The 27,689-nt window shown below is 42.5% G+C and overlaps 3 protein-coding genes across 3 annotated transcripts in view; 2 read left to right on the top strand and 1 right to left on the bottom strand.

Annotated features, from left to right (window-relative positions):
• Positions 1-27,689, bottom strand: part of LOC147310129 (FYVE, RhoGEF and PH domain-containing protein 6-like) — a 39,840-nt gene that overhangs the window by 11,693 nt on the left and 458 nt on the right. Inside the window, exons 2-5 of the mRNA XM_086270218.1 lie at positions 24,156-26,205; positions 6,598-6,709; positions 3,202-3,269; positions 3,093-3,123 (exon numbers count right to left, since the gene is read on the bottom strand). Of these exons, the coding sequence (XP_086126344.1) occupies positions 3,093-3,123; positions 3,202-3,269; positions 6,598-6,709; positions 24,156-26,205 (2,261 nt within the window). The remainder of the gene's footprint in view (positions 1-3,092; positions 3,124-3,201; positions 3,270-6,597; positions 6,710-24,155; positions 26,206-27,689) is intronic.
• Positions 8,030-9,710, top strand: LOC147310130 (uncharacterized). Its single transcript, XM_086270222.1, has one exon. The coding sequence runs from the start codon at positions 8,030-8,032 to the stop codon at positions 9,527-9,529; it is 1,500 nt and encodes a 499-aa protein (XP_086126348.1). The 3' UTR covers positions 9,530-9,710.
• LOC147310131 (uncharacterized) lies at positions 15,128-16,627 on the top strand. The gene has a single exon (XM_086270223.1). It carries the CDS (start codon positions 15,128-15,130, stop codon positions 16,625-16,627), a length of 1,500 nt encoding a protein of 499 aa, XP_086126349.1.

Below are 27,689 nucleotides of genomic sequence, written 5' to 3' on the forward strand. Positions count from 1 at the left end.
AACCATGACCCCTAAATCCCTAAAAATATGAGCGCGGTATTTCATTACAGGACAATATAAAGCGCATCAAACATTCAGGCCTGTAACATTTCTTTAGTTGGCCTGCTCTCGCCAACACTCCAACACAAAATATTGTCAGGGATGACTCAGTTGACTTGAACGTCACTTTGTGCCCACACGTCTGTAAAGCAGCACCTCTGTGGGCTTTGACCCACTGAACTCTCAGATGAGCATTCATCTTTTCTAATGAAGGTTTTTGCACTGAAGCCCTGCTAGAACCTCCTTTCTTTGACTGTTTTATGCCGAAACAGCCTGATCACATGACCTCACTGATATTCCAAGTCAACGTTTTAAAAGGTGTAACTTTCCTTTTAACTTTACGCCCATCAACCACACTCTTCCAGCCTTTTAGGACCCCTAAAACAATTCATCCTTCTTTCCCACTGTCCTTCCTCAGGTGAAGGATAATGCTCTGATCACCGTTTTCATTTACTGTTCCAGCAGTTTGGTAGAAACTCTAAACTCTAAAATCTAAAACATTAAAAAAAATAAAACAAAACATGAATGTGCAGCTCTTTTGACACAATAACATAATTAACAGAATCAATCTTTCAGCACATCTCAAAGCATGGCTGGATGTTAAATGCTTCATTGTTCTGTGTCTCTTTCTGGAAGTTTCTGCATCTGCTGTTTCTCAACACATTATTCAGATTTTCCTTTTAATTTGTCTCATCTGTTATTCAAAAAAGGATTTGCATATGATCTCCATTATGTTACTCGCTAATGTTTTACCTAATGTACAGATTAGACAGATAATGAACCTCTCTGAACCTAACTCAAAAAGCTAGATAGAGTTGAAACACTTAAACTAAAACCTTATTATCGCACATATAAAACACCTACATATGTTGTTATTGTATATTTTAAAGCGGTTCCTAGCAGGACATGAGGATCTAACAAATGGGGAATGAAAATCTCTGGTCCTACAGGTAAATCGACAACCTGCAGTTAAAACAAAGACAGAGGTCGACTGGGGAGAAACAAAAAAAAAAAGAATTAAAAAATTAAACAACTGGATGAACATACCACAAATATGCAGTACACTCATGAGCCCACGCACCTACCTGCACACACACACACACACACACACACACACACACACTGAGGATTATCTGAGGCATGTGCGTGTCTGGAGGTCGCCTCTGTGGCCTGAGGAAGCAGCTGCTGCGCGCCCGGGCTGGCCGCGGAGAGGGAAGAATGCGATCTGACCTCCTTTCTTGGACAGAGGTCTGCACCTCGCCCTCCCCCGTCAGCCACAGGGCGGCGTTTTCTACTAATCCCACGGCGGTTTCACTAAAGCCATGTCTGAGGCGGAAAGACAGGTGGGTCCTCGGCGTGGGTCATCTGAACCCGCTCACCTGGGATTCCCCCTGGGAACAACGCCTGCTGCAGTCCGTCCTTGGACTAAACTTAAACAAAGGCACAGCTTTCCTGTCTAAACGTCTGAGCTGAAAGTTGAACAATCGATAAATCAGCTGACAGAAAATTAATCAGCAACACTCAATGAGCCAAACTAAGGTCAAATACAGTAATAAATCATTTTATTACTGCCCTCATGAGTGCTTATGAGTGGACTGGTGTGAGGTGAGTGGGTAAATCTGTATTAAGTCATAACATCTGCCTGGTTCTTCACTCTCTTTTTTTAACAGGGATTTAATACACTGGCAAAAACACCAGGAAGAGGGCAGTCGCAGGCAGCCAGCTCTGGTGAGCAAAGCAAATATTGTGTTGGTGTGGCTGCTAGTTTTCCATGAGGTGTGCACTGGTGCACGGTGATAAGCGCCACAGTTGAGGTTATTTGCGCCTGATGTTATCCCTCAGAAGCCCCCAGAGGTTGCAGTACGATGGCTGCACTCCTGGGCTGAATCACCATCTTCAGTACAGTACAGTAAGGACTAACCCAGGTTGTAGCTAGAAACCGAACTCCGGAGTTCACTGTTGTTTTGAAGTTTTGATTCTTGTAGTTTGTGTTTTTGGATTCTGTTTGGATTTTTTTAAATGTCACTCTCCTCTTTGTTTTTCTTCTCATCGGTTCCCGATTGTCTCCATTTTCACTCAGTATTTGTTTTTTTGGTTGATTGTTCTCTTCCTGTTTTACTTAGGTAGTTGGTTTTCTTTCAAGTCTTGTTTTTGCTTTTACTTCCTCTTTTGTGACCATCTGTTTCGCCCTCATTGGTTAATTACTTTCACCTGCCTCTCACTCCCTTCCTGTTAGTATAAATAATCCCGCCTTCCTTTTGTTGAAACGCCTTTTTGTCTCATCTTCTTTGGATTTTGTTGGACTTTTGTGTTTCATTTTGAACTTTTCATCAGCCACAACAAAAGGCTCTTCTTTTGTTGAATATTCAGCTTGAGGTTTCCATCCTTTTCTTCCTCTCCACATCAAACCTGACACTCATCACGTGTGATGATCCTCCTCCACATGAAAGATTTCTCTTTCTATCGATGCTTTATAGTTCAAATCAGTAATAGTCAGCAGATTTGTTAGCAGTATAACTGCAGTTAATTGCAATATTCAAAAAAATCACTGGGCCATCACACACAAATGTCTGCAGGCCAACTCTCCCAAAATATGTCAAACAGACTAAACGAGCCACCAGGCAAACTCCACAGCCCACAGCTCATTCTTTTTCTTGTGCCTACACTCTTCTCTCAGTGCATCTCTGTAATGGATCTGATCAAAGCACCTCCTCCCCCACCTTGTGGCCATGCATTTATCTGCCCACCACGGCCCCCCAGAAAACCAGAAACACTCCGTTGCAGCAACTTTAAAAGCCTCAGCTGTAGATTGTAACTGCATTAATCAACTCAGCCAGGGCACTCGAGCAAAGACAACTGCAGTCAAGGGCCCACTAATTCAAATCCATCCTAGGGAAAAGGCTTTGATCACCACTCAAGACAGTTACAGCACAGTGCCAGCACCAAAACATACAGTGCTGCTTATTATGCTGGGCACTCTCTTTGCTCTGGCTGCTAAATTAAGTCATGGAAATCCTCCTTTAATAAAAGTCTTGACTGAACAAGACACTTACTATGTGCAGAAGCTTCAGGACATCCACAAACCTGATAAAAGAGAGAAACACGTCCGTTAGACAGCCATGGATTACAGTACAGATGCTACCTCGTGACTGAAGCACTTACACTTTCTCCGAGCTCATGATCTCCTGGGCGATGTGCACCACCTTCTTCCTCTTCATCTCGTCTTCTTGCTAAAGTTTCACAAAAAAAGACAAAACACAGACGGTCAGGACGGTGCCAGGGAGACGCCGGCGCCAAAACAGTTTAAAGTTAACTCACAGGTTCGCTGCAAATCACCATGATCACCGGTGCTGGTGTTTAAAGACCATTAAGGTTCTTTCAAACAACATAAAGCAGGAACCTTTCCCTCCTCTCTGCCTGTCTCCTCTCCCCATCTCTCTCCAACAGTGTGCTGTTGAATGGGAAAGGGGGAGGGGGGATTCTCTTTGACTTAATTTGGACGCCGGCCTTGGCCCCTGCTTGACCGAAATGGCCGACTGGTCCTATCGGAGCCTGTATTTGTGATACCCCGGCGCTCTGAGAGCCATCAGACACAGGTGCTGACAGTATTGACTCTTTCAGCCATTGAGGGAGCTATTCCTGAACCTGTAGCCCTTCTGTGTTTGCTCAACATCCCCCACTTTCAACACACAAACACACCCACTTCTGAAAAGCTTTTAAAGGCAACAAACACACTCGGCAGGATGCATGTGAGCACATAGCCTCCAGCTGCTGCGGTGACAGTTGAGTCACCGGGAGAGATACGAGTCGTCCGTTGTGACCTGTAAATGATCTGCCAGCTTCACATGCTGACATCATATTTTAAGAGCGCTTGGAGATGTTTTTCCATAGATGTTTCCCTGGAAATATGCTCACTTCAGCCCTTGTAATAATTCTGTAGCATTTTCCACTAAGTGTGAATAAAAACAGCCACTTTAAGACTATGGTTTCCGATTAGTGTGGTTGGGAATGAGACTAAAAATAACATTTCTCTGTTTTTCTTGTTTTAACCTCTTCAAGTGTCTAAAAACTACAAATAGTGGAGTCTTAGTAATCTTGCTATAGGTGATAGTCACCATTAATGTGACTATTGTGGCTCGGGCCACAGACTGTATATAAAAGAGGGATGGAGCCTCTAGGTCTAAAGAGGAATTAGTAGAAGTAGCTTCTGAATGAGCATGTCCCCTCTGAGACTCACCCCTGACTCGTGATGTTGGGCGAACACCAAATCGTTCAAGTGGACATGAAGCACTACATGTATAAAGGCTAATTTTCACCATGGAGCCTTGCTCTAAATTACTGTTTATAGCTTATAGTTTATGCTAGCTAACTAATAACAGAACTGGTAACACAGTAGAAAACCACAACACTAAAGCTAAAAAGCAGTCTAAGGCGGCCACTTTTTGCTGCCATAAAATTAACATAAAAGTCATTTTATGCAACAATGACTTTTATGGTAATAAGAAGCATATACTGTCCACTGCCACTCTCTGTCTTTTTAGCAAAAAGGGTTGTTTTTGTTTTTTTTGCTAGCTGCACTGAAACAGAAAAATCCACCTGTTAATCTTAATGTTCACTTTTGTAAAGCACTTGAGGACTCTGTCCTGTCTTTCTCCCCTCATTCCCAACTGGTTTTGGCAGATGCCAGCCCCTGCCTGAGCCTGGTTCTGCTGGAGGTTTCCTACTGTTAAAAGAGAGTTTTTCCTTCCCACTGTTGCCAGGTGTTTGTTCATAGGGGGGGTCTGATTGACCAAAACAACAAGCTGAAGTCAAGACTGTGGACCTCTGTGGATCAGCAGATGTCCACGGAAGAGATCAGCATTATTTCATGCAATAAAATGGTCTATCCAAACAGCTTACAACCTAACAGTTTACAACATGCGCATCACAGAACAAACAGTTTCTTAGCGAAGCACGATCGGGAATCTTGATATCCATCATGATGTCCACAGGGAAAACAGACTGATGTATTCAACGTAGGACCCCCCCCCCCCAAAAAAAAGCCAAACCCTCCGAGGAAGAGATGCCACACTTGTTGGAAACATTATCTCACTGAGTAGATAAAGTCATAATAGAATTGAGGAAAAATGAAGCCCAACTGTAAGTGAAGGAGAAAATAATCTCCAAGTTACAGTGCAGATTGTGGATTGTATTTTTTTTGTAACACAAAGGTGTTTTTTTTGTTTCTCAATACATATAGTGACTCCTGTCCACTTTAAAGTACTAATAGGTGACTTTGTGCAGTCACATCTTTTATATATAGTCTATAAGTCACAGTAGCTTCACCCGCTCCTTGAATAACAAGGAGTCACATGTCAATGTTTGATTGAAAGTAAACAAGGAAATCTTCCACTTGAATCAGACATTTTTCTAACTGCATTAGGACTGCATTCATTATATTTCATTATAGACATGGTCAGCTAGAGACCACCAGCTGAGTAGTGATTCCTGTTATACTTCCCTGAAAATCTACTCCAAGTCCTCCTCCTGGGCTGCAGTCATAGCTGGTGCACTGTAATGTAAGTTCTCCAGACGAGTCCACGTGGTCATGAAAACAAGCGGGCACACAGACGCTCACCCTCTAATGATGACATTTATGTTACTCTGAGGCGAAAGTATAAACGAGGCTTTAACCTATACTCAACTCCTGAGTGGACCGTTGTGTTTTCCTATCACATTCATATTCATTTATTCATTTGGGTCAACAGATTAAAAAAAAAATCTTAATCTGTGAGTTAATGATTAATCCTGATCTCAATATTATGATTTCGACATAACCAAGCTATAGTTTGAAGACATTAAAATGGGACCTCTTACACTACTTTCAAACTCCATATTTGTTTCTTGGATTGCATTGGAGATTTCAACATAGAAATTATTATATATTGTTATAATATAAAGAATATATATTATTCTTTATAGTTTTTTAAAGGTGAACTTTATGTTAACATTAATTGATGTATTATATTTATTAGTATATTTCATTTCCTGGAATCTACTACAGTAGCTTTGCATGACTAGTATTTTAAAATCATCCTCCTTTCTCTATTACTGAGCTGTGACACAGTTCTTAAGTTCTGAAACAAGCTTTTCAGCCCCTCCCCCTTTACCCCACATTTCTTCTGATTGGCTACCCCTCATAAATATGACCAGATTAGGCATATCCACTCTCTTTAACGTCATACAGAAGCAAGAGAAGGAAAAAAAATGGCTGAAAATAAGTGTTTAGAGCCTTTCGTAGCTGCAAAGACACTCTGCTGGAAGAATTTGAGAACCAAGACGTTTGACTGGATGTTCATTATAATAATTACACTGGTGAAAGCATGAGGCATGATGGTAAGTAAATATTATAAATGTTTATGGATTGTGGTATCAGAGTAACATGCATGGAAATGATCAGTCATCAGGTACTGGGAGAAGTTTCAGTTTAAATTCAACCCTAATTACTTTATTGCTCACATTGAGTCATTTTATTGTCTGAATTCCCCTGATGTTACAGACGGAGTTTCATTATAGTACCTGTCTGTCTGCCTCGTCCAAGTGCTCCTTGCTAGAGGTGGAGCTGTTGTCCTCGTCATCTGAGCTGTGGATCTCCTCCTCCTCAGAGTGGACTTCCTGGATGAGGCAGCCGCTATTCGCCCAAACACAGACAGACAGAGATTAATTTAGCCTTTCTTAACAGGGAATGTTTAAATCTGTGAAAGGGAAGCAGGGCAGGGCTACAGAGTGGTGTGTGAGTTCAGAAAAACCCTCCTTGGATAAATAAAGATTAAGGAAGCCTTGTGCAATAAGGGGGCCTAGACAAATTTAACACGCATATTTACTCATAGAAGTATGTGAGTCAAGACCGACACTTCTTCAGAGGTTTGGTATAACGGAAAATACTGATGAATACAATTAGACAATATTTTGGGTAGTCATGCAGACAGCGGTTAGGTAGGAATTGAAAATGAGGGGACGCCAAAAAATGTGTCCACAAAAAAAAGAATAAAACAACCAACTACTAGGTCTGGAGGTCTTCTCCAGGTCAAAGACCTTCACAGACACACTAATACACCACAATAAATCCCACTGCACTTTGATCATTTTAATACTGTTAATTTATTTTATTTACAGATGAGTTAATACAAGAAAACAACTGCATAATTCTTCCATATTTGCATATTAACAGATTATGGTATAAAATGCATCAGTAGTTTTAAGTTGTATGGATCGCAGATTTATCCGTTTTTTGTGAATATAAGCTGCTGACTGGTGAGCAGAATTTTCAGCTTGGTACGTTAGTGTTCATCAGTTAATCATAAAACATATTTAGTGCTTATAACAAATATATTATGCTAAATAAAGACAGATTTTTCCACAATGTATATGATAGTAAGAGTTAGTAAACCTCTATTAAAGTCTCCCTCTGCAGTCTGTTGTTTCTTAGATTCAGCATTGAAACTGAATTTAAAACCAAACATAGATGACATTCTGTCGCCTCATCAACCACCAAGATCTCACTGCCTACAGACATTCAGTAACTCTCATTGGATAATGTTAATAAATATCTTTCACTAAATATGAACGTTTTCTACCTGTCCTTGTTTAAATTATGAAAGAAATTATTATGCCTGAGAATCTCTAGAATGTCGACTACTTTCCACTAAACAGTTGTCTTCTACTTTGGTTAGTTTTTTTTAACAACCATTTAAAAAACATATTTTGCTTTTGTTTTATTTTTTACTGCAATTCCTGTAGAGTAGCTTTTATAGTGTTAATTCAGTATGTGCTACAAAATAAAAGCCTTTCCTTTACATTAGGTTTGTGGGCATTTTATTTTGAATTGTTCCAATCATGGCACTTCAAAGGAACAGCGCATCACAGGAACAGCCTGTGATGTCACAGTGCACATTCTACTGGAAAACCCTATAAATAGGGGAGACGTTCAACCGACTTTAGTGGATCTCAGATGGCAGAAACACAAAGCAACCTGGTTGTTAAAACAAAGACAAGGCGGACGCAGAGAAACGCACACGCTGACGCATCTACAATGGCAGAAGCAAAAATAGAAATGGTCATCACACCAAAACCTGAGGTTGATAAAGCCGCACAACCAAATACTAAAAAGTCTCCTGTGGCACAACCACCAAAGGAAACGGTTGTGAAACCAAAGAAACCAAAAAAGCAAAAACAGAAAAGAGTGGCTGAAGAACCAAGAAGAGCAATTACTCGGGCATATGCCCGGGCTCTTCTTGAAGCTCAAAACAGCACGGCTGATGGAGCAAACCCAAAAAATGAAGAAATGCTCCCCATTTCAAATGCAAAGGAGGACATGGAGAGAGAGAGAAATGGGAAGAACCCCAGCAGACCAAACCCTGTGCCTAATGGAGGGACTTGGGAATATCAACCCATTCCCACATTTAGACCCCCGTTTAATCCCTGGCACGAGATTGCTGCTCTCAGACACCAACTGGAAGCCTCCCAACACCATCAGAACGACCTTTACGGTAAAATGGTAGGTGCAAACAAGAGGGCCTCTTATCACCAGCTTCAGGTGAACAAACTTCGTGAAGAAATTCACGAGAACGAGCAAAATCACGAGGAAACGATCAAAGGCCTCATAGAGCAGCTGGAAGAGGCTTCTAGTAATAAGCCCTATGACATCAGTGAGACAGACACTCTCGTGAGTGACAATGAAGCTATGGTCATATTGGATGAGGTGATTGCTACCCTGCAGGACCAAATCAGCCACCCTACCACAGAGCAGTGTGTGGAGTCTGCCACTCCAACCACAGAGGCTTCACACACTGACTCTGTAGGACTGAAGTCCTCTAAGGAGGCTGAATTTGAGCTCAAATGTAGGATTCAGCAAGAGCAGATTGAGATGCTCCAGAAACAGCTCCTAGCAGCTCAAAATCAGCTTGAAGAGCAGGCCGTTAAACATAGGCAGGAGCAGGAGACACTCAACCTGGAAATCAGTGACCTGAAATCCCAGCTCTGCCCCAACAAGGCCCTTCATGATTTGAAGCTAGAGTCTCTGGAGCGAGAGCTGAAAGGGGCCAAAGCTTCCTCACTTAAAATCCCACAGCAGCACAAAGAACAAAATTCCACTGCTGCAAATGAAATGCACAAATTTGAGCTTCCGAAAGAAAACGAGACTGGAGAACAGGACAAGATGGAAAAAGAGGACTCACTGCCATCCACTGCAAGGTCTCTGCAGGAGCCTCAGAAAGAAAAAGACACCACAGAACAACAGAAGATAGAAAAAGAAGAGTCAGCTGCATTTTCTGTACAGGAATCTTTGCAAAGTGTACAAGACAAACAGAAAATGCTCAATGTCAAGGTGGCTGAACTCAAGACTGAAGTCAAGAGCCTGCCAGAGATTCCGCCAAGTAAGAAGAAGAACAAGAAGAAGCGGAACTGTGCGCGTCCCCAATTTCACATAATTGGTGTCAACATCAAGTCCTAAAAATCATATTTATATACAACTAAATTGTCAGTGAACATTTGAACCCCTCTCGGTCAAGACAGAAGGCCACCCCTTCCTGAGCCCGGTTCTGTCAGAGGTTTCTCCCTATTAAGAGGGAGTTTTTCCTCTCCACTGTCGCCAAGTGCTTGCTCATAGGGGATTTGGGGGCTTTTTTTTAACACCAACCACTGAAAAGTTCACTGACATCAAATTTAAGACTCAGCAAATATGGAAATGGATCATTCGTCATCAAGTGAGGAATCATCCATTTAAAACATGTTTGCTGAGTCATATTTAGTTGTATATAAATATGATTTCTGTCACACTAAGGCCAATCACAGACTAATTTGGACAATTGGTAAAAAATAAATAAATTGAAAAAATTGAAAAAAAGTAGTTGTGTCATTGTTTCGTGTAGATTTCAAATAACATGCCATTTTATGTCAACATATTTCTGTTACATTTGTAGTGCTCGTGGTTTTATATTCTTATGATCCTGTTTGTTTGATGAGTATATCCTTCTGCCTTACTTCACATATTTACTGCTGCTTGGCTAGCTTTAGTCATGCTAGCATCAGCACGGGTAGAAACAGATACACATCAGAGACATCACATGTAGCTTGTGTTTATGTTCAGAGTGACATCTGATTTAAAAGCAGGCAGCAAAGCACTGAGCAGCATATCAGTCAGCACAGAAAACAAATGCCATAAATGTCATCAATTAGGCTGGAATAATTTGTTTCTGGTGGCTTCTATTGTAAGTGCTTTACATTTCAGCATGGCATCCTGTATGTGTCCTACACTGAGGACACTTGAAACTGGTCATTTTCTTAGAATGGAGCTAAAGATAAAAACAAAACAAAACCAAACTTTCATAAGAAATCTTTATTCTGCAGTAAGGGACATTAAAAACCTAATAATGTTATCATTAAAAATATTAAAATGTGAAGTAAGAGCAAAATGTATGTTTGATACATTCAGTCATTTCATTTCAGTAGGTAAATAGTGTAAAACATATTTGCTTATATAGGAAATATCTGTTACACAGAGTGGTGATAGCATGACTCGTTCAAGGTAACAGTGAATGAGCAACAACTGGACTTAAATACATAAATAGCCCTTTTTGAACTAGAAGTCATAGTCATACATTTCATTCACACCCAAATGCATTGGGGACAATCGAAGGTTCAGTATCTTGCCCTTTGACGTGTGGACTGAAGCACTGATTAGTACACATAGCCACAGCTGCCCAACATAAATGATTCCATGTTGGTTAAAGACCAAATCAATCAGCTGCATATACACTGCAAAAACTCAAACTCTTATCAAGTATATTTGTCTTGTTTCTAGTCAAAATTTCTCATCACACTTAAAATACGAGAAATCAGCTACAGAGTAACATTTCAGTGAGATATAGGAACTTGTGAAAAAGTCTTGAAGATAAGATAAGATAAGATAACCTTTATTAGTCCCACACGTGGGAAATTTGTTTTGTCACAGCAGGAAGTGGACAGTGCAAAAGTTATGACGCAAAAATTAGAATACAATAAGAATAAATACAGTACACAACTGTACAGAATAGAATAAAATAAAATACTATATACAGTAGAATAAAATAGAATAAAAATATACAATAAGATAAAAATAGAATACGAATGCTATATACAACTGAGTAAAAATACAACGATGCCAGAAAAGATTATTGCACTTAGTGTTATTGCACATGTGTGGATGTGTGTGTTTGTTCAGTTAAAGTCTTTGTTGTGGAGTCTGACAGCAGTGGGGAGGAAAGACCTGCGAAATCTCTCCGTCCCACACCGTGGGTGCCGCAGTCTCCCACTGAAGGAGCTGCTCAGTGCTGTCACAGTCTGCTGCATGGGGTGGGAGACGTTGTCCAACAGGGATGACAGCTTAGCCGCCATTCTCCTGTCACTCACCACCTCCACTGGGTCCAGAGGGCATCCTAGAACAGAGCTGGCCCTTCGGATCACCCTGTTCAGTCTCTTCCTGTCCCCAGCAGAGATGCTGCCGCCCCAGCAGACCACACCATAAAAGATAGCAGAAGCCACCACAGAGTCATAGAAGGTCTTCAGGAGTGGGCCCTCCACCCCAAACGACCTGAGTCTCCGCAGCAGGTACAGCCTGCTCTGCCCTTTCCTGTAGAGGGCATCTGAGTTATGAGTCCAGTCCAGTCTGTTGTTCAGATGAACACCAAGGTACCTGTAGCTGTCCACAGCCTCAATGTCCATACCCTGGATGTTCAGTGGTTGCAGTGGAGAATGCTTGTGCCTGCGGAAGTCTACCACCAGCTCCTTGGTTTTACTGGCGTTGATCTGGAGGTAGTTCAGCTGGCACCAGTCCACAAAGTCTTGAGTCAGTCCTCTGTACTCCTTGTCGTCCCCATCAGTGATGAGGCCGACTATTGCAGAGTCATCAGAGAACTTCTGCAGGAAGCACTGGGTGGAATTGTGGGAGAAGTCTGCAGTGTAGATGGTGAAGAGGAACGGAGCCAGAACCGTTCCCTGTGGGGCCCCCGTACTGCAGACGACCCTGTCCGACACACAGCCCTGAGTCCTCACATACTGTGGTCGGTCGGTGAGGTAGTCCAAAATCCAGGTAGTGAGGTGATGGTCCACTCCAGAGTTCACCAGCTTGTCCTTCAGAACCGAGGGAAGAATAGTGTTGAAGGCACTAGAGAAATCAAAGAACATGATTCTCACAGTGCTTCCAGCGGTCTCCAGGTGAGCGAGGGAACGATGTAGGAGGTGAATGACGGCATCATCCGCTCCAATGCCAGGCTGGTAGGCAAACTGAAGTGGGTCCAGTGATGAGCTTGTTAGGCGCCGAAGCTGAGCCAGGACCAACCGCTCCAGGGTCTTCATCAGGTGGGATGTCAGAGCCACCGGCCTGTAGCTGTTGAGGTCCTTGGGGCGTGAAGTCTTTGGCACTGGTACAACACAGGAGGTTTTCCAGAGCTGTGGGACTCTTCCCAACCTCAGGCTCAGGTTGAAGAGGTGCTCCATCACCCCACACAGTTGGTCCGCGCAGGACCTGACGACCCTCGAGCTGATGCCATCTGGGCCTGCTGCCTTCTTGCCATTAATCCTCCTCAGTTCCCTCCTAACCTGGGTGGTTGAGAGAGACAGGCTGGAGCCTTGTGTTGAGTGTGTATTGGATGCTGTTGTTGGGGGTGGGGGGGAGTGAGCAGGGTGAATAGAGGAGGTGTGAAGTGTCTGAGGTGTCAGAGGTGGAACAGCAGCAGTGGGGGTGGGTGAGTCTGCAGCCGATGTTGTAGACTGTCTCATGGTTGAATCAAATCTGTTGAAGAAATGATTCAGTTCATTTGCCCACCTCACATCCCTCCCAGGCAGAGAGTTCTGCTGTTTGTGGCCTGAGATGGTTCTGAGGCCTCTCCAGACTTCACCAACGTTGTTTTGCTGAAGCTGGTTCTCCATCTTCTGCCTGTAGCTGTCCTTCCCATTCCTTATCAGTCCCCTCAACTCTCTCTGCACCCTTTTCAACTCCTCTTTGTCTTTGGATTTGAAGGCCCTCCTCTTCTGCTTGAGGACAGCTTTAATTTCTGGGGTAATCCAAGGTTTGTTGTTGGAGAAACACCGTACAGTCCTGGTAGGTACGGTGTTATCCACACAGAAATTAATATAGTCAGTAATGCATGTAGTAAGGCTGTCGATGTCCTCTCCATGGTCGTCACAGATCACCTCCCACACAGTCGACTCAAAACAGTCCTTAAGAGCCTCCTCGCTCTCCTCTGACCATCTCTGCACTGTGCGGGTGGCTGGTGGCACCCTGCGCACTAAGGGCTCATACACAGGGACAAGGTGCACCAGGTTGTGGTCAGATTTGCCCAGTGGAGGGAGAGGTGATGAACTGTATGCCTCTTCAGCATTGGCATACAGTAAGTCCAGTGTTTTATTGTCTCTGGTTGAGCAGGTCACATACTGGGTGAAGGTGGGCAGTGTGGAGTCCAAAGAGGCATGATTGAAGTCCCCTGATATTATGAGAAGGGCTCTCGGAGATTGTGTTTGCAGTCTGCTGACCACTGAGTGGAGAGTGTCACAGGCTGCATCCGCGTTGGCCGAGGGGGGGACATACGCTGTTATTGCGATAACATGCGAGAATTCCCGGGGCAGATAGTACGGACGCATGCTAACGGCTAACAGCTCAATGTCTCTGCTGCAGAGTTGTTCTTTCACAGTGATGTGCCCAGGGTTACACCATCTGTCGTTCACAAAAACTGCCAGTCCCCCTCCTTTCCTCTTACCGCTGTCTCTCGTCCTGTCCGCTCGCAGCATCTGAAATCCCGGTAGTGTTACGCTTGTGTCCGGAGTTAGCGGTGTTAGCCACGACTCCGTTAGCATCATGATGCTACATTGCCGGTACTCCCTCTGTGACCAGGTTAGCGACGTGAGCTCATCCATCTTATTGGGCAAAGATCTTACGTTTCCAATGATTACAGAAGGAAGAGATGGTCGATAACGTCTCCTTCTCGGGCGACGGCGCTCCTTCCCAGCACGACACCCCCGTCTTTTCCTCCTCAGCTCGCTGGGAATGTCGGGTCTGTCCGCCGGCAGTACCGCTGCGGGACGCAGCGCTAACAGCTGATCCTTACTGTAAACAAAGGATCCCTGCTCTGGGTCCCCAGACACGCGTGAAAAAAGTAGAAATAAACTAAGAAAAACGACCAGAACTAGCACAAAACGGTAGAACATGGTTGCAGAAAACATAAAACATATTGTTTTATTTTATTGTTTTATTTTTTGTACCTTTTAACATTTCACAAAGTAAACTTGTTTTGTATTATGAACACATGTTTTTGTTGGCTGGTTAGAGTTGCATGGATCGCAGATTTATCTGTTTTTTGTGAATATAAGCTGCTGACTGGTGAGCTGAAGTTTCAGCTTGGTACGTTAGTGTTCATCAGTTAATCATAAAACATATTTAGTGCTTATAACAAATATATTATGCTAAATAAAGACAGATTTTTCCACAATGTATATGATAGTAAGAGTTAGTAAACCTCTATTAAAGTCTCCCTCTGCAGTCTGTTGTTTCTTAGATTCAGCATTGAAACTGAATTTAAAACCAAACATAGATGACATTCTGTCGCCTCATCAACCACCAAGATCTCACTGCCTACAGACATTCAGTAACTCTCATTGGATAATGTTAATAAATATCTTTCACTAAATATGAACGTTTTCTACCTGTCCTTGTTTAAATTATGAAAGAAATTATTATGCCTGAGAATCTCTAGAATGTCGACTACTTTCCACTAAACAGTTGTCTTCTACTTTGGTTAGTTTTTTTAACAACCATTTAAAAAACATATTTTGCTTTTGTTTTATTTTTTACTGCAATTCCTGTAGAGTAGCTTTTATAGTGTTAATTCAGTATGTGCTACAAAATAAAAGCCTTTCCTTTACATTAGGTTTGTGGGCATTTTATTTTGAATTGTTCCAATCATGGCACTTCAAAGGAACAGCGCATCACAGGAACAGCCTGTGATGTCACAGTGCACATTCTACTGGAAAACCCTATAAATAGGGGAGACGTTCAACCGACTTTAGTGGATCTCAGATGGCAGAAACACAAAGCAACCTGGTTGTTAAAACAAAGACAAGGCGGACGCAGAGAAACGCACACGCTGACGCATCTACAATGGCAGAAGCAAAAATAGAAATGGTCATCACACCAAAACCTGAGGTTGATAAAGCCGCACAACCAAATACTAAAAAGTCTCCTGTGGCACAACCACCAAAGGAAACGGTTGTGAAACCAAAGAAACCAAAAAAGCAAAAACAGAAAAGAGTGGCTGAAGAACCAAGAAGAGCAATTACTCGGGCATATGCCCGGGCTCTTCTTGAAGCTCAAAACAGCACGGCTGATGGAGCAAACCCAAAAAATGAAGAAATGCTCCCCATTTCAAATGCAAAGGAGGACATGGAGAGAGAGAGAAATGGGAAGAACCCCAGCAGACCAAACCCTGTGCCTAATGGAGGGACTTGGGAATATCAACCCATTCCCACATTTAGACCCCCGTTTAATCCCTGGCACGAGATTGCTGCTCTCAGACACCAACTGGAAGCCTCCCAACACCATCAGAACGACCTTTACGGTAAAATGGTAGGTGCAAACAAGAGGGCCTCTTATCACCAGCTTCAGGTGAACAAACTTCGTGAAGAAATTCACGAGAACGAGCAAAATCACGAGGAAACGATCAAAGGCCTCATAGAGCAGCTGGAAGAGGCTTCTAGTAATAAGCCCTATGACATCAGTGAGACAGACACTCTCGTGAGTGACAATGAAGCTATGGTCATATTGGATGAGGTGATTGCTACCCTGCAGGACCAAATCAGCCACCCTACCACAGAGCAGTGTGTGGAGTCTGCCACTCCAACCACAGAGGCTTCACACACTGACTCTGTAGGACTGAAGTCCTCTAAGGAGGCTGAATTTGAGCTCAAATGTAGGATTCAGCAAGAGCAGATTGAGATGCTCCAGAAACAGCTCCTAGCAGCTCAAAATCAGCTTGAAGAGCAGGCCGTTAAACATAGGCAGGAGCAGGAGACACTCAACCTGGAAATCAGTGACCTGAAATCCCAGCTCTGCCCCAACAAGGCCCTTCATGATTTGAAGCTAGAGTCTCTGGAGCGAGAGCTGAAAGGGGCCAAAGCTTCCTCACTTAAAATCCCACAGCAGCACAAAGAACAAAATTCCACTGCTGCAAATGAAATGCACAAATTTGAGCTTCCGAAAGAAAACGAGACTGGAGAACAGGACAAGATGGAAAAAGAGGACTCACTGCCATCCACTGCAAGGTCTCTGCAGGAGCCTCAGAAAGAAAAAGACACCACAGAACAACAGAAGATAGAAAAAGAAGAGTCAGCTGCATTTTCTGTACAGGAATCTTTGCAAAGTGTACAAGACAAACAGAAAATGCTCAATGTCAAGGTGGCTGAACTCAAGACTGAAGTCAAGAGCCTGCCAGAGATTCCGCCAAGGAAGAAGAAGAACAAGAAGAAGCGGAACTGTGCGCGTCCCCAATTTCACATAATTGGTGTCAACATCAAGTCCTAAAAATCATATTTATATACAACTAAATTGTCAGTGAACATTTGAAGCCCTCTCGGTCAAGACAGAAGGCCACCCCTTCCTGAGCCCGGTTCTGTCAGAGGTTTCTCCCTATTAAGAGGGAGTTTTTCCTCTCCACTGTCGCCAAGTGCTTGCTCATAGGGGATTTGGGGGCTTTTTTTTAACACCAACCACTGAAAAGTTCACTGACATCAAATTTAAGACTCAGCAAATATGGAAATGGATCATTCGTCATCAAGTGAGGAATCATCCATTTAAAACATGTTTGCTGAGTCATATTTAGTTGTATATAAATATGATTTCTGTCACACTAAGGCCAATCACAGACTAATTTGGACAATTGGTAAAAAATAAATAAATTGAAAAAATTGAAAAAAAGTAGTTGTGTCATTGTTTCGTGTAGATTTCAAATAACATGCCATTTTATGTCAACATATTTCTGTTACATTTGTAGTGCTCGTGGTTTTATATTCTTATGATCCTGTTTGTTTGATGAGTATATCCTTCTGCCTTACTTCACATATTTACTGCTGCTTGGCTAGCTTTAGTCATGCTAGCATCAGCACGGGTAGAAACAGATACACATCAGAGACATCACATGTAGCTTGTGTTTATGTTCAGAGTGACACCTGATTTAAAAGCAGGCAGCAAAGCACTGAGCAGCATATCAGTCAGCACAGAAAACAAATGCCATAAATGTCATCAATTAGGCTGGAATAGTTTGTTTCTAGTGGCTTCTATCATCGGTGCCACTTGTTCGCTATGTTGGTTGTTTGGATGCACAAATATTCAGCATCATAAAGAAAGGCCCAGTGTATCCTCTGATAAGGAGGTAATAAAGGAAGCGCTGAAGCTCCTTTCCTTATATCCAGTAAAAGAGCTGGTTGAGTTGTTCCTTTAGAGAACTCAACAGCTCTTGGAAAACTGCACAAATCTGCCTCCATGTGTTGTAAGATGTGGCTGCACTGGCGCATAAGATTTGGTAACAAGGATAACAGAGCTAATGAAATATTGTCTCATTACAACAAGTGTGATATTACTGTGTGGGAGAAGTAAATAAGACAGCCACACCTGGGCAATGGACCAAACCACTGGGAGCTATGTGAGTGACTAGTTGTTTTTTAAAATTGATTATTTACCAAAAATATGCATTACTGGTAAAAATTGGGGGGGGGGGGGGGGGGGGGTTCAGTTGACTTTCTTAGACTTTAAATGTAATTCAAATGAAAAAAAGAGGTGGAGCAGGTGGTGGGAGACACATGGTCATATAGTAAGGAGTTTTACGCCCCTTACTAGGAATTTTTTTATGCAAATCCAATCTTGCACAGGCAAACGCTCGTCTGCAAGCAACAGAGAAACAAAGCTGACAGCCAACCATTGCACAATCCCAAAATCAGACTAGTTCATAGTCGATACAGCATAGTATTGTGATATTTTATCGATACATGGACACCAAATCTGAATATTTTATTAAAAAATGAAAATACTCTGGGAATACTATGAACATAGAGCCAATCTCCTGCACCACCATCCTGAGAAAACCCTGAGCCACAAAAACATACATAACTGGAAACACTTTTTGAGAAAGCCACCTCCTAAATCAGAGCAAACATAAATTGGACAGCAACCTCCTTGCATCTACAAAAAAAAAATATTGGCTACCTGGTGATTGTAGTGATTTTTTTTACACTCTGCAACTGATTGCAACCTGTAGTGATTAAATGGTTGCCCAGAGCTTTGAGCGTGTTGCACACTCACAATTGCACAGGTCACCTGATTAGAGGGAACACTTCTGCAAACAGTTGCAAAATGACTTCAAACGACTACAATCAACCTATTGAACAAGAAGGTTACTGAGTATAAATGTAATAGTTAAATGTGAATTTCTGGCTATGTACACAGCAAGAAATATGTGATTTTCAATACTTTATCACAATTAATTACTGTATTATCAGAAAAAGATTGCATGTAATTACCAACACGACCATATTAAATTGCAGACTGACTCCTTCATATAGCAGGTTTTATTGACAGTATTGGTATGATTGACAAACTCACAGAATCTTTATCTTATTGGATAAAACAGATAGTGAACAAGTTTGAGGACATAACTTTCAGTTAGAAAAAGGTGATAAATCACAAGATACATTATTGGAATACTCCACTCTGCAAAATGCTGAAAATTGAAATAATATTATTATGAGTAAGGTACTTTGATAATATTGTATCGTGGAGAATCTGGTGTTTCCCTGAGCAGTCCTCTGATAAAAAGAACTGAGTAATACTTGTTCCATGATTTCAACTACAAAACCTTGAGAGTTTACTTTATCTTAAGACTCCCTTTTAGTCATTTTGGCCAAAACTAGAGATGATTAATTGCCCGGACCTACCTCTATAACACCCAGCTGTACATAATGTGCATTTGAAAAGTGATTATACTTTTGAGACCTGTCTTTCTCTTCATTGCACTTTTATCAGCCCTACGGCCATCAATGAAACAACATGCTGGCTCGGGTCTTCCCACAAACAGCGCTGTGTGCCAGGCACAAGCAGCAACATGTGTTTGTGCTGCTAATGTTTTGATCTGGCTCTCGCAGTCTCTTCTGTAGAATTAACCTGTCTGAGACTTCAGAACAGAAGGATTTAAAGCATCCTGATTTTGTCTCATCCTCTATGTCCTGCTGTCAGTTCCTATCCTAATCTTTGTGCAGAGTCTTGTGGACGTTGGGGTGTGGGGTATGAAAATAAATGGGTATCTCCCTTCACTCCCACCACGAATAGCCCACTCTGCCCACTTCCTTGCTTTTCCTATGTGTCTCTGTTACCTAAATTTCAATTCCCACTGACTCTACCTCCTTCTTTGTCTGCTTTTCTCTCCCTTATGCTTTCTCTGTAGTCGAGCGCTCCAGAATACTGGGTCAGGCACAGAGCGCCACTTGTTTACAGCCCGGGGCTACTTACATAAACTTAACAGGCTCGGATGCCTGGGAAACACTACAGATTCACTCGCTCCCTCTTTTTTCCTCTCTGACACACAAACACCCGGCAGACTGCTCTGCATACCAGACAGAATTAAGACGCAGAGCACATCTTAATTGTTTAGAAGACCACTTTCACAACAGTTTACCTCAGCGTTAGCTAAGGTGTCCTGACATGATCACCTGTATGAACAGAGGAAACAGGCACAAGGCCTGGATAAAGGGCTTAGATAAAAGGCTCATTGCCTCTGTTGGAGACTCTAATTACTTTGTCCTGTGGTGTCCCACAGGGCTCAATTCTGGGACCCCTGTTTTATGTTTTTTTTTATATATGTCTAGCTAGATTGTTGAGCATTTTACCAATTAGCACAATTTATTCACAGATGACAATCAGCTCATCCTGATTTTTCCTTTAAAAACACATGAAGTTTCTAAGTTATCAAGGCTAATGACACCCTAAAAGCAATCACATTTTAGAAAATGTGGTCCCAATGACATGATATATGCTGAGGACCATGGTTGTGATCTAGAGGTTACAGGGCTCGCAAAATTTCAAAATCCCTGGTAGCCCTTCGGGCAGGGACTCTTCAGTTTTTGGTAGCCCAAAATAAATTTAAGTAGCCCGAATAAAAAAGAGAGCAATTTTTTTGATTGATGTTTTAACCAACAACACACCCGGCAGAACATTATGTTATTTACACGGGTGCACATAAGTGGTCCGCATGTGCGCATTCGCTGTCAAAATAAAAGACGTGCACCAGATAAGAAGTTGCAACGCGCGTTTGCGTCCATATAAAAGGCACTGTTTTTGTCCGCTAGAGTGGGATTTTCACGGCACATTCTGCACCACATCTCTGTGCGTTCATCATTTGTTTGAAGCCAGCTCACCTCCTGCAACCACTTTTCCGAGAATACGCGCTTCTTTTGTGGTTCGGACTCCTTCTGACATTTCTTTGGAGGTAGAGGAACACCAAAGTAATTGCTTAAAGGAGCTTCTTCGACATCTTTAAGAGTTCTAAACAAATGTCTGTCCTCCTCCAGAAAATCTTATGTACGCAAACACGCGTTGCAACTTCTCATCTTGTGCGCGTTTTTTATTTTGACAGTGAATGCGCACCTGCGAACCACTTATGTGCAGCCCTGGTTATTTAGCTCGTCATATCGCAGCCACAGAAATTCTTTTGTCCATGAAACCATAAAGCTGCACTTTCTTTTTGCCTTATAGTCTGATTTGTCATAACTTTTCCGTTTTGTGGTAAGCTTTTCTTTGGCTGTCACTTCTTCACCCTGACCTGTCTTATTTGGCTCAGCAGAACTGAAATATATATCCTGCTGCTTTTACACACGCACTCACATAACGTTCAGCGATTCTCTGCGCGATCAACCTCTCACATGTTTAAGCTTGCTGCGGGAGAGTTCACTTTTCATGTTTGCACAGTAAGCTAACGATTGATAAGACGATGTCAGAGGAATTGGTGCGCAAATTATCGTCACTCACCAATCAGTACCGTCGCTCTCAGTTCACAGTTCGCGCGATTGCAAAGTGAAAGCAAAAAACAAGCGGAAATTCAAACGCGATTTCAATATGTCACATATTGACAGTGGCTCACCGATGCCAATTACATAATTACCCAGCTACATTTCCACTGGATGGAATTACGGAGAAGGAGGACTACTTCCAAATTATTTAAGTTCACCTCAGATCAACAGCCAGACAATGGAAACCTGGACACCAATCCCACAAACAAAGGCTTTCCCAAAGCCTTAACCTCAACACTACTGAAAATGTTTTGCATATCCTTAAAAGCCAGGTTTGCGCCAGGAAACCAACCATCTTAAACAAACTCTACGAAAAATTTACCAAGACGAGTGGCGAAATATCCAACCAGAATTATGCCAAAAGCTGATTAGAGAAAATCGAAATTAAATTCAAACTTGTGCACCTAATTCTTGTTTTTTAAATTCATTGAAGATGCTTACTGTACTAACATTCCACTGTGGAAAAAGAATAGTTCAAATAAATAACTAGAAGCCCAAATTACCATGACATTTACACCAATGCTGAGTGCATGTAAAGTTTTGTCCAGAACTGCAAACTTGCTCGAGGGCATTTTGTCATAATTTAGTCCCTACTCCCTAGCTGTTAATCTTTCCAAAATAATTCATGTACCATATTTGTCTACCTTTTTCATTTTTTATACTTCTTATTACATAAATACTTCTCTTTAAAACATCTCTTATGTGGCTCTTTTTGCAAACTCTGCTTTTCCACGAGTGTGAAAATTATTTAGCATGTACTCAGCATGAGAACAAACTCAGCCAAGCAAAGGAGAAAAATGGAGTGATGAGGTTAAGAAGAGGCTAAACATGGTGCGAGGGCGGGCAGGCAGAGGAGGAGAAAGGAGGCTGGTGGTTGCTAGAGGTTTATTTTCCCTGTTCTAGAGAGCTGTGTGGCGTTTCTGCGATTCTCAGACATTTCCTGCCCTGGCCACTGAAAATAACCCACAGGAAAACAGCCTGACCTGCTGCACATCAATGCTCTATTCAAATTCAATGTCTGACTGCCTCAAAGGCTGACTTTCACATGCTCTTGAACACAAATCGCTCGTTTCACCTGTCCAACCTGTTGCACACTGGCGGTTCATGCAATGAAGCTGTGGCTCACCTGGTATTACAGGACAGTAATAAAAGCTCGCTACATCAATTTTCAGGTCCTTTTTTCCCACATGGACAAAGAAAAGCATGCCATTGTTCCTGGTATAAAGATGCCCTTCTTATCTCACACTATAAAACATCTTTACTCTGCAGTATCACTTCAGAAAGATGATGAAAGAGAGGAAAAAAGAGCTAATAGAAAAAAAGAGGATTAAAAAAATTATTTTAATCAATAGAGATAAATACTTAGAACTTTCTGCTTTTCTATTGAATGTGATTGTGAACCTAATATTTCACAGTTAAACAAAAACTAATAAGAATTTTAGTCTGAGACCACATACTTCTGCATGTGATGAGCTGCATGGCGCTAACACGTTGACGCGTTAACGCACGGGGCGATCCACGTTAACTCGCTAATGGAGATTTGCCGTGTTAATGCGGTTAAATAAATTATGGCATTAAAGTCATTTTAACGAGATTAACACTGACAGCACTGATATTTTCCAATTAAATATTGATATCCCATCAATAATGTACATTTGATCTTATATAACCGTGTAACCATTTCTTGTACGGTTTTTGTACAATTACAACGAATTCATTTTCCAAACATGATAAGACTTGATAAAGTTTTTATAAAGCTGTAAATAGATTTATACATTTTTTAGGTTCAGGACCTAAAACACGTGGGCATGTCCTTGGGGAGGTCCTGAAAGTAGTTAACGCTTGAGCTAGTCTGAATGAAACTTTTCACAAGCATCATCACACACACAGCGATTATTAGCATCTCTACGGTTTTAAAAAAAGATTGTATTAAATCCCAATTCTTATGATTTTCCTCTATGTTATGTTAATTTCACTATCCTAGTACGAATGAGATGTTATGTTCTCTGGTTGCATTTATTTCACATGTCATGTATGTAACTTCACCAAAATCTGTATCCACAACATGATTTTTGTACAAGTCACTGCTAAATACAGGATGAAGAATTAGGAGTAAAGAAATGTCACAGACATAAAGCATAACAGAGCTGCTGCATTTTATGGAAAATTCTGTTTTATTTAAAATGTTTTGTGGGTGTTGTTAATCATTCCTGTATTGAGTAAAAATACAAATAGATAGTTTTTAAAAATATAAACAAAATACTGTGATGGCAGCAGTCTGAGTTTAAATGTGTCAAAGTGCTGCCGTCAGCCTGCAGGTAAATTGAAATTGAAAGCAAAGATATGAATCCAGGAGTACACAGTTTGTATTATAATTGGAGACCTTACATTACTGACCAAAGAAATCAATACATGTACTGATTTCACTGGTTAATAATTAAATTAACCCTAACCCTATATCATTCTGTTGTTAATCATTTATAAACAACCACGTTTTTGTCATCTGAATAAATACAGCAAAGATATTAGGAATAACAAGATAAATTAGTAGCTTTTCATCCTCCGTGCTTTAGGATCTTAACCAGCCCTCCTGAGGGCTAGAAGAGCTAAACTGCTGAGGATTAACCTACTTTAATCCTTCTAAAATAAATCCCCCAAATGACCAGAATCAGAAATAAACGGTCATGAGGCTCACTTGTTAGAGTGTGTACTGAGTCCGAGTCCTCTGCAGTGGCTTGGGTTTGATCCCTAAACTCCAGTGAACCAGGAAAATCTGACTCTTGAGATTTAAAATATCTTTTTAAAGAGCATGCAGACTGAGATTGGCAGCAGTGATTGGCTATCAACAAAATCAGTATACAAGAGATAAAAAGATAAACAGAAAAACAACTGTGTCACCACCCCGACTCCTTCTCCCTCCACCTTTCTGACTCTCTCTTAAACTGCTTCTATCAACTCAAATAGCTGAGAAAAAATTGATTAACAAAGCAGCGTACCTCTCATACTCATGTTCCTGACATCTGTGGTATGGATCCTGCACCTCGTAGATGTCTGCATCAGCTGCATCTGGGTCATGAGGCCAGCCCAGCCTGGCACTGTGAAACGGCAGATTCATGTATTCCGGGATTTCCTCATAGAGCGGGACGTTCTCATACTCCGCCAAGCCTTCTATGCCTTCTCCGCAAATATCAGCCTCCCCTATGCAGCTACTGGGCCTCTCCAGGCTCCTCTTGCCCCGGTTTGACTCGACGCTGGTGCAGTCCAGGGACTGCCCTCCCTTGGCAAGCAGCTTTGGCAGCATCTTCACTGACAGCCGGAGTTCCAGCAGCTTCCGGAAAGAGAGGCTCCTCTTTGGAGAGTTGGCCCGGGTTGCCAGGTCAGCTGCAGAGAAAGACTGCGCCCTCTGCTTGCCCCCCAGCACCGGGGCTCGACTCTTAGGCGGCACGCTGCTCCTGGTGGGGATCTGTCGACTGAAGAAGGTCACGTAGGGTCGCGAGAAGCGCCAGCTTGTTTTCTCCTGAGGAGGAGCGGGCAGCTCCCTCATTGGGGTGTTAGCATGTGGAGGTGCAGGAGGGCAGATGGAGGGTGGAGGAGGTGCGGGCAGGCTGTGTCTCTGCGGTTTTCTTGGCGGTGCCCTCGGCGACTGTTCCTCCTCAGCGGAGAAGGCTTTCCTGTCGTTCGCCAGAGGAGGGTGACAGCTGAGTTTGATCTGTTTAGGGAGGCTATGACTGATGGGGTACCGCTCAAAGTCGCCGTACCCATCCTCCTCATCTTCCTCGGCCCGGCGCGCCTCACCCTCTTTACTGTGGCTGACAGAGTCGGGCTGTGAGAGTAGGTCTAAGGAGTGGGAGTTGTTTTTGTTAAGATTGGGGTTTATGCGAAATGACCTGTGGAGATGAGGTGACAGAGAGGTTTGCCGAGGAGGCGGGACAGGCGCGTCAGCCTCATCGTCTCCTAAACCTGAGTCTTTTGGGGGTGAACTGTCATCACACGCATCCGGTTTGAGCTCCTCGCTCTCTGTACTGAGAGACAGAGCAGCTAGTTTCCCCTCAGCTTCCTTCATCTCAGTTCTTTGTTTCTGCTCCTCCACAAACTGCTCCTGAGCACCACCCTCCAGACCATCCTGCCTCACCAACGCCGGCTTTTTAAGTTTACGAGGCTGAGGGACTGGGAGAGGCTTGCTAGGAGCAGCGGGGACCTGCAGATCAGGGTGTGACTGGGTAGGAGACACTCTGCTGACAGTGTTGCTGCTTTCAGAGTACTCTGTAGGCAATTCAAGAGGAGAGATGCTTGAGAAGACAATGATGCCACCTATGACATCACAGGCTGACTTCAAGTGTGTGTTTTGGGCCTCCGTCGATACTTTAGAGACATCGAGCTCAGCAGCAGGGCTTTCCTGATTTTTTAAAGTTACTTCCTGCTCCTTAGTCCTCTGTACCTCCTTGCTTACCGGTCCCCTATCAAGGTGTTTCTGTCTCTGAGGTTTACCCCTGGGCTTTTTGCTAATCTGCACACTTTCACCCTTATCTTCCTCTTGATTTTCTCCACCCTTTCGTGGCTTTGACCCCACGAACCCCTCTTTGGAAACGCCATTCTCTAACAGCTCTTTGTGTGAATGTCCCCCAGCCTCAGATGTGCTCCCATTTTCCAGGGGCTGACACTGTGCACAGTCCCGGAGCCCACAGGAGCAGGTGGGAATGATGTAATCCGATTCACGTCTGCTAGCCTCAGATAATATCCCGTTTTTGGAGTTGAGAAGATTGAGGCCATCATCAAAAGCCTCCTGCTGTTCCTGAGATGGGATAAGCAGTTCAGCAGGCTTGGGTGGCGGCGGGGGTGAAACCAGGGGAGAAGAGGCAACAGAGTATTTGGGGATGCATGGTTTGGGGGCAACAGCCGGTTTTGCCCTCTTCAGAGTGGAAGGGGAGGGCTGGGAGACCGCCAAAGGCTGACAAATGAGTCCCGGTTTGGGAGCGACGGGTGGGGGTGAAGGTTTGGTAGTGACGGGGAGTTTAGGTTTGGGAGCTAATGGAGGCTTCTTTACACCTGTGTGTTAGAAAGAGAGGGAGTGTCAGACACAAAAGCCATGCCTCCTCTAATGTAAGCACAGGCAAGCTCAGGTCACAAGGTCACTGACAGGGCGAAGATAGGAAATGAGTAATTTTCAACTATTTTGCACCATCTTCCCCGTTATAACAAAGTATTTACTCATGAGTGTGAACTGACGTAGCTAATGTTTGAAGGTGGCAGCAAATCTAGATTATTTGATTCAAACATGCTTAATTTCTGACATATTTGGTATGGCTGGACCAGATTTCTTTGCATAGTTTGCATTTTCTGATAATTCTGAAATCTTTTATTTATTTCTCTATCAGTTCAGTTTATATTTCTGATTGAAAATGTTCAGTGTTGTTGTTTAATGTTGTATCAGTTCACTATAATAACCTTGGCGTTTACTGTATTATCTCTTCTTGGTCCAATTTTTCCTTAAATAAGTCACAGTTTATTCTTATTTGTCGATAGACCTGTGTACTCAAGAGCATTTCCTACTCTTCTTCATGACAGTTTGTTTTCCTGAAAAAAATCCTTGCTTAGCATTCCTAATCCTATTAGGAAATAATCTGATTAAATAAAGGTTAAAATAGAAAAAAAAAGTATAGTCGTTAATTTAAAAAAAAACACCTCTGGTTTAGGATTGTAGGCTATATTTTCCACTCTATTGGTTCAAACTGTTGGCTGGCCGACACCACGAGAAGTCGAGTCATCGAGCGGATGTTTCGGAAAAGGCCAACGATCGAAAACCGCTCTCCGGTTGCAGCTGAAAGCCTGACTCCAACCAAATTCCCTTCAAAAACATCGCAAAACATTAATTCACTGTGACTGCAACCAGTAATAACTACTAATAAATAGTGATTGAATTTTTTTCTGATCACCGAGAACCACCCTTCAATTCGGCGCACACTTCATGTTAGTAAGCGTACACTTTGCGAAGTGCTTCACCCAAACTTAAGAAAAACCCCACGATGGATGGCGGTGTTGGTAAGAAGAGTGTGGATACACAACTTTTAATTTTATTGTTTCTTTCTGTTTTATCTATGAGCCGAATCTGTCATCGTATGCAACAACAGCATGTAAAGTCATAAACTACACTCTGGAAGACACACAACCATATTTATTAAAGAAGCAACTTTAAATTCGCATGTTTTAAAACGGAATCTGGTGTTATGTTTAGTTCTATAAGGCAACGCCGGGCATATTTATTAAAACGTTTAAAAAGTATAACCCCCAAATAAAATGAAAAGACTTTCATCCAGAGACATGTTTGCTGCTTTTCGTGAAATGTTTGGGCTGCAGCTTGATATTAAGTCCGACATGTTTCAGGAACAGCAGGACAGATGTTTTGAGACAAAGGATTTAACCCCCTCCAGCTGCAACAGAGGTTTAGATAACAAAAAGAAACTGCTGTTTTTCACTGAGTTTTTACAAAGCACTCAAACTGAGGTCGGAACAGTTCACCTTTATGTCTTTTT

Source organism: Aulonocara sp. 'chitande type north' Nkhata Bay, linkage group LG17 (genome assembly GCF_057382095.1).
Source record: "Aulonocara sp. 'chitande type north' Nkhata Bay isolate Kocher_YH1m ecotype deep benthic linkage group LG17, A_spYH_male_GT1.1, whole genome shotgun sequence".
NCBI lineage: Eukaryota > Metazoa > Chordata > Actinopteri > Cichliformes > Cichlidae > Aulonocara > Aulonocara sp. 'chitande type north' Nkhata Bay.